The sequence below is a fragment of the Salmo trutta genome, chromosome 27 (assembly GCF_901001165.1).
Source record: "Salmo trutta chromosome 27, fSalTru1.1, whole genome shotgun sequence".
In the NCBI taxonomy this organism is placed as follows: Eukaryota; Metazoa; Chordata; class Actinopteri; order Salmoniformes; family Salmonidae; genus Salmo; species Salmo trutta.
The window spans coordinates 12,443,679-12,455,121 of NC_042983.1; the positions used below are offsets into that span (position 1 = coordinate 12,443,679).

An 11,443-nucleotide genomic window follows, 5' to 3' on the forward strand; every position below is an offset into this window, starting at 1 on the left:
ATTAACCAGTAGCCTGGAAGACTACAGGCCGCCACTACAGTTACTTAACTAATAGTAAAATTAACAGGAAATGACGGTCGATGTTCTGGTGAAAGGCAAAAGAATAGCCACCAATTCCTTTTAACCATTCCTCGATAGTCTGTTTTGTCCTTTAACAAACAACCACAGCAGTGATAATTCCACCAACACATAGAGAGCAGTTGGGTAAGAAGCTAAAGGAGATACCAAATGCAAATCTTAGGGCTGGGAATTGACAGGGACCTCATGATACGATATTATCACGATACTTAGATGCCGATACGGTTGTATTTGTATTGCGATTCGATACTGTGATTTTATTGCGATTCGATGTTCCAAATATATTGCTCACTATATGTCTGCTGCAGAGGGACAGTAGAGTCATGAGAAAACGAGCTTTGATCAGTCATGGAAATAAAAGTGTTGAAAACATGTCTATTTAAAAAGAAGAAGGAGAAATACCAGAGTTTTGGCACAGGTACAGCCAAGTAGTGCTAGCTAGCGTTAACAGCCTTGCAAGAATCGGTAGTTGGAGACGTAGAATCTATGTAATATCGTCAAAAAGAAGATTGTGATAATCTAATGTATCAATTTTTCACCCATCCCTAGCAAGCAGTGGCTGTGGGGGAGAGTTACAGTGCCTTCGGAAAGAATTCAGACACCTTGACTTTTTCCACATCTTGTTACGTTACAGCCTTATTCTAAAATGGATTAAATAAAAAAAATCCACAGCAATCGACACACCTATATATATATATATTATTTACGTAAGTAATCACACTCTTTGCTATGAGACTCAAAATTGAGCTCAGGTGCATCCTGTTTCCATTGATCGTGCTTGAGATGTTTCTACAACTTGATTGGAGTTCACCTGTGGTAAATTCAATTGATTGGACATGATTTGGAAAGGCAGACACGTGTCTATATAAGGACCCACAATGCATGTCAGAGCAAACACCAAGCCATGAGGTCGAAGGAGTTGTCTGTAGAGCACCGAGACAGGCTTGTGTCGAGGCACAGATCTGGGGACAGGTACCAAAACATTTCTGCAGCAGTGAAGGTCCCCAAGAACACAGTGGCCTTCATCATTCTTAAATGGAAAACATTTTGGAACCACCAAGACTCTTCCTAGAGCTGGCCGCCCGGCCAAACTGAGTAATCGGAGAAGGGCCTTGGTCAGGGAGGTGACCAAGAACCCAATGGTCACTCTGACAGAGCTCTCGAGTTCCTCTGTGGAGATGGGAGAACCTTCCAGAAGGACAACCATCTCTGCAGCACTCCACCAATCAGACCTTTATGGTAGAGTGGCCAGACGGAACCCACTCCTCAGTAAAAGGAACATGACAGACTGCTTGGAGTTTGCCAAATGGCACCTAAAACAAGATTATCTGGTCTGATGAAACCAAAATTGAACTCTTTGGCCTGAATGCCAAGCGTCACATCTGGAGGAAACCTGGCACCATCCCTACGGTGAAGCATGGTGGTCGCAGCATCATGCTGTGGGGATGTTTTTCAGCAGCAGGGACTGGGAGATGGGTAGAACCCAGGTAGAACCCTTTTTGGGTTCCATGTAAAACCTTCTGTGGAAAGGGTTCTACATGGAAACCTAAATAGTTCAACTTGGAACCAAAACAGTTCTACCTGGAAACAAAAGGGTTATCCTATGGGGACAGCTGAAGAACCCTTTTAGGTGTATATAACCCCCATAATGCAGAAGTCAGGAGAGAAAGCACTGATTCTAGATCTGAGATACCCAATACTATGGCACATCTGTCAACCTGCGTCATAAGTGTTAGATCTCTTTCTCACTGTTCCTGCCAAACTGGTTGCAGAAGTCCAGCATAATGTACTAACTACATCTCGCATGTCTATATCTTTACACAAAATATTGTGTAAGAAGGAAAATATGGAAAAACCCTTGCCTACTGTTCCTACAGACGCAGTCAGTTTAACATGGACTTCAGAGACACTAAAGATAAAGAAAACCAAGGAACTGCTTTATTTATATGCATAGTATATATATATACCCACGGAGTGGAACAAGCGCTTTGCTTCCACATGAGAAAATAAAGCAGCTCAGCATTGGCTAACTAGCCATAAAAAGACTGATAAAGAATGAGGGGTAAAAGTAGAAATCTAAATGAGACAGATTCCCCAGCGTTGCGTAACCAACTCTTATCTAAGCTCTATGAACTTGGCCAGGCACTGCTTATTATTCTGTTGGAAAACAACATCAGTCCAAGTCCAAGTTTGGATTTCTTCTCACACAAAAGCTAATATTTGACAGACAGACAGCTCTGTCTGTCTCCGCTGAAGAGGCCTTCTGAGATGTGATCGGCAGCTGAAGCACCTCATTGACTTCTGAATTCCACATTTAAAGAGCGCAAGCCTTTAAAAAGCAATGAATCCCATTGAAAATAGCCTGTGGCATCATTATGAGTCAGAAGCAATTATTCTAGTGTCAAAATTGACTACAAAGTGTAAATAGGAACATTTTGGTCACAAAGTCACTCGTCTAAAACGGAGTTTGGAACATCCGTGCATCACAACGGGTAAATTAAGGTTGGGTCTTGATTTGACAATGTCCATTTGCCCACTAACATAGGATGAACACCTGCGGTGCTCGCTATTTATTCAATAGCAAAGACTGTGAAACAGACCCTCCCAGCAGTTCCGACTTTGTTTACATAAGACATGTTGCGTAGTTAGATGTAAAATTGCGCAACTAAAACGACAAAATTACAGATTTCTTACAATCTTACAATCATTTTGAAGAAGTGAAATAGGCTTCGGTGTCTACAGTGTCTGATGGGGGACAAACCTCATGAACTAAACGCAGAATCAGCCAGGAAACATACCTTTAAGACTGAAATCTCTTTCTCTAACGAGCAACAGAAAAACACACATGCCAATCGGCGTGTTCAGTGGCTCTTTAACAAGGAAGGCAGAGAGAAGCACAGAGGGAGGCCAATGGAGGCAGCAGCAACGGCAAGCAGCAGCCACCTCAATATCTTATTTCAGGCTGGGAATAGAGCTCTGCAGCAATTATTGTTAGTATCACTCCAACCAGAAAGACTATTCCCCTCAGAGCTAATGTTCCTATCTCACATTTGTAGGAGGGAGCATGTCGACAACTGTTACGCTAATTGCCTTCACAGCTAGAGTAATTTATAAAGAAAACATGCTCCGAGACCCTCTATAGAGATATAGCCAGTCACGGCATCTCTCAAAATAAACGCTCAAACCCTCCAATCATGAGAAAGCTAACGGAAATTAGGGATGGACACGGTTATTAGAATATTCTAATATACGAACGGACGTTATGTCATGACTTCCGCCGAAGTCGGTCCCTCTCCTTGTTCGGGCGGTGTTTGGCGGTCGATGTCACCGACCTTCTAGCCATCGCTGATCCATTTTTCATTGGTTTTGTTTTGTCTTCCTTCACACCTGGTTCCAATCCCATCAATTACATGTTGTGTATTTAACCCTCTGTTTCCCCTCATGTCCTTGTCGGTGATTGTATGTTATGTGCAAGTTATGTTCTGGTTTGCGACGGGTTTTGTACCCACTTTTATTATTTTGTATATTTTGGTTTTCGGAGTTTTGTGAGCACTTATTAAACGACTCCGTTTATACCAAGTTCGTTCTCCTGCGCCTGACTTCCCTGCCACCAGCACGCACCCATTACACGTCAGTATTCAAATTCTGAAAATCCTACTTCTATTTTAACAATGAAAAGGCTTTGTCTCAATTAAATTATCAATGTGACATTGCTACACACAAGGATATTCCATGAAATTTTAAATTCTTAATTTAATAAAACAATGGGGCAGCCGAAGAACCCTTTTTTTCCCTAAGAGTGTAGGTAACCACATGTTGTTTTCACCACAGGCGGGCGGGGCCACGACATTCTATCTAATACTGACTGGGACTATCCTCAGTTCACTCATAAAGGCGTGCATAATAACATAGAATGGTGGTGATTAGTAAATTATGTCTATACTTATTTGTTGTGAGTATAAAGTTGATGTTTAGTTGATCTGCATGATGATGCAGGTATTGTATTACTGACTGTATGCAATAGTCCTCTCTACTGCACTGAATGTTCCAATCGTAAATAAAACGTCAAATTGCCTTTTTACTTACTACTTTATTCTGAAAGCAGGGGGGGTTTTGTAAATACGCTACTCGGCAAAGCCAGCCAATAGACCTTTGTACATGATAGGCCCAAGTGCCCAGAAAAGTACTTGTATAGACCTCCTCAAACAAACAAGTTTTACAAAGGGGTCCACTTGAGAGATGTTGATGTAACTACATGAGAGTATGAACCAGCAAGCCAATCACTGTCTGTTCAACTGCTCTCTGTCAATGAGGGGACTAGGCCAAAAGGAAAACACACATGATTTAATGAGGCACTTAGTGTTCCTACTACTTATGTTTCATTAATTTAATGTAAAATCTTTCACATGCCTCATTGCCAGCCAGTAATTTTGCATTTTCTGCAGCCAAATGCCACATAATGTAAACCATTATGCAAAAATAATGCTGCTTTATTGGCAAACGGGGAGACATTATCTCCAAATAAGGTATTATTTAACCTTTTTATTCAACATTGTTTCATTGATTATGAGTGAATGAGCACAGAGGAAAGCAGAGCCTGGTCAGACTCAGGAAATCCCATAAATAAAAGGCAAAGCAGCCAGCGAATTAACAGGCAATTTTAACCAGTCAAAGGTCTAATCCTTCTCAGGCTTCAAGACAACATCTTAATCACTTGATAATTACATCCTGTCACTCACCACACAAAGCAGATCAAGAGAGAGAAAGGAAGGCGCAAGAAACAACAACTCAGCAGCACATCTAGCTATTACACTGACAGAGAGAGCAGCAATACCTCTCATAGGGAAACAACAACCAAATTAAAAGGGAATCAAAATCAGCAGCACGTAACACATCTCAAATCAAATCAAATGTTATGTCACATGCTTCATAAACAACAGGTGTAGACTAACAGTGACATCAAATTGTATTTGTCACATACATGTGTTTAGCAGATGTTATTTCGTGTGTAGAGAAAAGCTTACTTACGGGCCCTTCTCAACAATGAAGAGACAAAGAAAGAGAAATAATAGAACAATAATAACACAAGGAATAAATACACAATGAGTAACAATAACTTGGTACAGCTTGCCATGCGGTAGCAGAGAGAACAGTCTATGACTCGGGTGGCTGGAGACTTTGACCATTTTTAGGGCCTTCCTAGGTCCTGGATGGCAGGGAGCTCAGCCCCAGTGATGAACTGGGACATACACACTACCCTCTGTAGCGCCTTGTAGTCAGATGCCAAGCAGTTGCCATACCAAGCGGTGATGCAGCCAGTCACGATGCTCTCAATGGTGCAACTTTAGAACTTTTTGAGAATCTGAGGGCCCATGCCGTTGTCGTGTCTTCTTCAAGACAGCGTTGGTGTGTGTGGACCATGATCATTCCTTAGTGATGTGGACACAGGGGAACTTGAAGCTCTCGACCCGCTCCACTACAGCCCCGTCGATGTGGATGGGGGTGTGCTCGGCCCTTTGCTTCCTGTAGTCCACAATCAGCTCCTTTGTCTTGCTGACGGTGAGGGAGAGGTTGTTGTCCTGGCACCACACTGCCAAGTCACTGACCTCTTTATAGGCGGTTATCGTCGTTGTTGATCAGGCCAACCACCGTCGTGTTGTCAGCAAACTTAATAATGGTGTAGGAGTCGTGTGCTGCCATGCAGTTGTGGGTGAACAGGGAGTACAAGAGGGGACTAAGCACGCACCCCTGTGGGCCTCCTGTGTTGAGGGTCACTGTGGCAGATGTATTGTTGCCTACCCTAACCACCTGGGAGCAGCCCGTCAGGAAGTCCAGGATCCAGTGGCAGAGGCAGGTGTTCAATCCCAGTGTCCTGAGCTTAGTGATGAGCTTGGAGGGAATTATAGTGTTGAACGCTGTGCTATGGTGTTCCTCTTGTCCAGGTAGGAGAGGGCAGTGTGGAGTGCAATAGAGATTGCGTCATCTGTGGATCTGTTGGGGCGGGATGTGAATTGGAATGGGTCCAGGGTGTCTGTGATGATGGTGTTGATGTGAGCCATGACCAGCCTTTCAAAGCATTTCATGGCTACAGACGTGTGAGTGCTACAGGGCGATAGTCATTTAGACAGGCTACCTTGGCGTTCTTGGGCACAGGGACTATGGTGGTCTGCTTGAAACATCTAGGCATTACAGACTCGGTCAGGGAGAGGTTGAACATGTCAGTGAAGACACTACTAGTGATCGTCACAGCAGCCAAGCTATTCATTAATTCTCATAACAGACAATGACGGTTCAGCAGGTGGACCATAAGGGGTGCATGTGACATCCCCACAAACCCTCTGGAGAGAACATTCCCTTCCTAGGGAGAATATATTTCGATAATATGTCTATATATATATTGGACACACAGCCTCAGCAGCATAGCCAAAAGGATGCTCTCTCTCTCTCCACTTTCTCTCCACCACCGAGCATGACAGTTTGGGAGAGATGGGTCCCAGGGACACCCCATGGGCCTTAATAAGCCTTTCTTCACGGGACGTGTCAGGCTCGGAATGTTGCACTACAGCCATCACACTGCAAGAGCAACGAAAACACTGAGCGGTATTGCAACATGAAGACCATAAAAAACAGGTTAACAGGCCTCTGGAACAAGAGACCAAATACTATAGGTGTTGCTGTATGGCTTGTAGTTCAACACACTGTTGAGTTGTTCTAGCAACAGCTTTTAGCAGCATCCCAACTAGAGATATCGAAATCGATTATACTGTTGATGTACAGCTTTCCGTTTAATCCTCCAACACACTGCTGAAGTGTTACATATGCAGCTTCTATTACAACTGCTATAACAGAAAGCAGTAGGCTACTGGCTTGACATGTTTGTTTATGACAAGTAATATACTATTTTAAAGGATATAATGTAAGACAGTGTAATAACACCCCCCCCCCCACACACACACACACACACACACACATTCCAAATATTACAAATGAATGTAGTTCTGATGGTTAGAGGGGGGGAAAGCAGTAAAAGAAAAAACATATAAATTATAAAGTTCATGCCTAAACAGATGAACATAAGAATCAACTCTGGATTAGCGAGGGGGATTTGCCACTCTCGTCTCAGCGTCACACAAAGAGAGGGGGGGGGGCGGGGGGGGGGAATCACACATCTCATTTCTATTATGGAAGGTGGATAATTGCAACATTTTCTTATTGTTGCTGTTAGTTCATTACCCATGGGGGGGCCTTTTGAGGGGCTTAAGCAGTATTGTATAATTGTCTTAATAGGCATGTGAGAGAAAGCTTTGCCAAACCCACACTGAGTGGTTCAATTCTACATACCTCATCTCGCATTTCCAATCACTCTAACATAGCCCCCCCCCCCATATATGACAAAGCAGGCAGGTTTTGTTTGTACAGTTGATTTACACAGGTAAGCGGCTTTCCGGATGGGGACTCCAAACAAATAAACAAACTATAATCAAATGCGGCCAATGTTGTGGATTGGTTCCTGCCATAATAAAATGGGCTACGGGAGCAGAACAAGCTGCAGTATACACACAGCATAAGCCATCATAAGAGCAGCAGGCATCTTTATCCTATCAATCCAAAGCTGCTATACTAACCACTACTGAGACACGTTTAATGTGAAAGCAATACACTCCAAAGGCTACACTGGATAGTCAGTGCCACATATAGATTAAGCAGCTAAAACGTACCATGTACGTTCGCATAAACACTGTGTACAGTATTGTCGAGCAGCAAGCTATGGGTTCAATGAACCCTGAGAAAAATGTGAGATTGATCTCAATTTACTGTGAAGGTTCCCACTCTAATCAGATCCAGGCTCTGTGGCCTGTCATGAACAGGGCATTGGCCATCGGTGAATTATGCGAGGTTAAGAACACTCTTTCAGCTAACCGCACCGTGCTTATTAGAGCATGATGCAATAGGCCAGAGTGTTATTTAATCGCTAATGGTGCTGTGCCAGTTGGATAATTGATAAGCAATTAGCGCTGCAGTCATGCTAGGTGATAGGGTTCTCCCTGTATCAAGAAGTATCAGTAGCACATGAATAGTCTCTGCTACTGATACAAATCATAAACAGAACATAGAGTGGCTGCACCTCAACTGAAGCCGTATTTAGCGTTTAGGGGGAACATCTGATCGTATTATAAACAATGTTAACATCATTCCTGCGTAGCCCTATCACATATGTAGGCTTTCCAGATGTGAGTGTAACCCACACGTGGCTCTATGCAAACTATCACTGCATTCAACCCATTATCATGCAAATATGACAACTATCCATTTGATGGAATTAATTAAATGGATTGATGAAAGCTGCATCGTGCCTGATTCGCTGTCTGGTCGAGTACAGCATTCATTCACTTGTAGATGTCACTGAAGGACGAGACCCTGTTGACAGCCTATCCACTGCTCTCCTGGTGAGATCCTATTTGAGAAGCACTTTGCTCAGACTTCCCAGAGGCCTTTCAGAGGCAGAACCTGTCAGACTGCCATAAGCAGCAAGCAACGGAGGCACGCACAAAAAAATCTCACATCTGAGAATATAATACAACCATGCGCAAACACACACACACACACACACACACACACACACACACACACACACACACACACACACACACACAGCCTCTCCCCATCACCCTCTCCTACATACACACACTTCCATGTACCCTCTGCACCCTCCTCTTAGACACTATCTTCTTTCACACTGAACCCCAGTAAGTGGCATTGAAGGCTTAAGTTAATGGAAGAGCAATGCAATTACTGGGACCCTGACAGGTTAACCTTGTTAACAGATGAGAGGTGACAAATTGATGACAAGCTCCCAGTGAGTAAACACTGTTGGCCATTTATATCCACAACAAAAAATATATCAGGGACAATATGTATGCACTCAAATCTAGTAATAAACCAATAGGTCAAGCTACATAATGCAGTCCTGTACCATGCACATGGTTTTGTCCCTGTGGGGAACAAGCAGCAATTACAACACACTGTGTTGCTTACATCATCACACTCAACTGAGTAAAGTAGTAGCAGATGTCTATGGGTTTAGATCCTCTGACCTTTGCAGCCACAGCCAGCCACTAACATGTAGGCTAAAGGAATTATTGCAGATACTACGCAGGCCTCACATAATTATTAATTACCAATACAAAAGAGGTATTAATTACCAATGACCAATACAAATGTAAACTTTTTTAGACAACTCTAGAGCTTGGACAGATGTTTCATGTTATTACAATAGATCACAATGAGATCTAAGGATAGAGATGACTAATCCACAACCTCTCACCTGAGGTTCAATCACCATCAAAGCTACTAGAAACAGATGATCAAAGACACGCTGGACCATCCATTGAATATATGCACAATCCACATGGTTATAGATGCATGAAATTATGTAAATTGTGTATCAAATGAATCTAAAGGGTCTGCAGACCCTTGTTGAGCACAATAGCTATATAACAAGGAAAGCCATAACTACAAGAAAAAGATCTACAAGTCATTCCACTCATCAACACCGCAGAGAAAAGAGCACCTGTTTATTTGCTGTCAAACAAACCGTTATGTGACAGCATTTCATGAATAGCAACTCATTAGTCAAGCTGAAAACTTATGCAAATACGGAGGTGTTCGACATGTGTAATTATAAGCCTTACCTCCAGACAGTCCAGGCTGACGAAACTGGCAATGGCAAATTCATCAATGATATCCTCTTCTTGAGAACTGGATTCTCGTCTCTTTCGACGAGGGGGGCGCGAGGTTCTGGCAGAGGGTGTTGAGTGTGGAGACTTTTTACCATTCTGGGAGGCGAGATCCCTCCCAGGACTTTGCTCCCTATCTGAACAAGACGAAGGTTTCGGACTGCGGGCATCCTTGCCCACTGCCTCCCGTCTCCGTACCCTCTCACGTTTGGAACGGGATCTCTGGCTCTGCTTCAATTTTCCATCCATTTTAGAAATGTTGCAATGACAAAATCACTATAAATCACCTAACGTAAAGCGGATTCCCTGTGCGGCCAACCGAAATAATAAACTATAGTGTTATCACTAGTAGATACGGATGTATAAATAATACATCTATAAGTAATCAGATTCACGGAATGACCTTGAATATAAACCTCCCGAATACAATAAACAAATGTTCAAATATTCCATGCGGGCGAGGAAGAAGCGATGCAAATCCTCACGTATTTTAAGCGATTAGACACTGTAACGTCGACGCGTTCTTCACATAAGCAGGTGCAAAACAGCGAAATAGTTACAATTTATGCACTCCACTTCCTTTGCAACTTTGTTGCATTGGAATAACACAATGTTAATAGCTGAATACCGCAGACAGCGCTGAGAAATCATGTCGCTGCCCGTTGTTTTCCACCACCCAATCCATGATCCACTGTCAAAAAAAAGAGTCTAGATAATATCCGTCAAAATGCGTATTAGGTGCTTATCAATAATGGGTGAGATAATGGGCTACATAAGTTGCTAATCCTCTCTGTAGGCTATTAGCGAGTTTCAACGGTTAACCATATTCATCTGACAAGTTCCACCGTAGGGCTAAACCTTTGCGCGATAAAATCCACGAGGGCAGGGATCTCCAAATCTCTCGCTACTTATGCGCAATATTTTCCAAATGATCCTCCGTTTAGCGACTTCAGCATACGACAATCCACTGTATATGATCAAACCCCATAAGGCAAAGGCATCGGCTATTCCAGGCCCGTGTAAGTTATACATCAATCCACTCCTGAATTCCGTCCTTGGTTGCTCAGTTGCTCGTGGCTCATCGTATTTTTCCCTTTCGCATATATGCAAAGCTTTGATAAGTGTCCTTAAAGCGACAGGGGGTGATTCAAATCTACTCTCCCCTCTTTTCCCTACATCTGAAATTAGTGTACAATATAAGCCTCAGAGAGCCGATATAACTGACGTAGGCTACTTCCGCCAGCTCTGCAAATTACCCAAAGGAAGTGAGCTAGTTTATATATAGCCTAGGCCTACTTTTAAATTCCGCACAGTAACTTTGTGATGAGGCATAGGCTACAATATTCGCATTCCTTTTGTGTAATTTAACTGGCTACAAATACGTCTGTCGCAGCCTACGGGTCCATGTAGTCGCCCCCACTCTGACGTCCTACTGTTAGCGAATAGAAATGCCCCACTGCCCAGGCTACTGGTGAGCGGTCTGTCAGCAGTTTGACAGTTGCCAAATGCGTATCAGTCTGTCAGACTTCCCCAAAAAGTATACTACCGATATGCCAATCTCTACAGTATAGCCAACACCTTTAGGCTATAACACTTTTCCAACTATAATGCGCGATTTGACTTGAGTG

General features: G+C 43.1%; 1 protein-coding gene across 6 annotated transcripts in view; it reads right to left on the bottom strand.

The window, feature by feature from the left end:
- Window positions 1-11,241, bottom strand: part of LOC115164321 (autism susceptibility gene 2 protein) — a 388,322-nt gene extending 377,081 nt beyond the window's left edge. For 4 of the 6 annotated variants that reach the window (XM_029716686.1, XM_029716688.1, XM_029716685.1 and 1 more), the window contains exon 1: window positions 9,771-11,239. In XM_029716686.1, coding sequence (XP_029572546.1) covers window positions 9,771-10,064 — 294 coding nt within the window. In that variant the 5' untranslated portion in view covers window positions 10,065-11,239. Of the gene's footprint in view, window positions 1-9,770 lie in introns of all 6 variants that reach the window. The other 2 variants (XM_029716684.1, XM_029716683.1) reach the window with 2 other exon arrangements.
- Window positions 11,242-11,443: the final 202 nt, after the last annotated feature.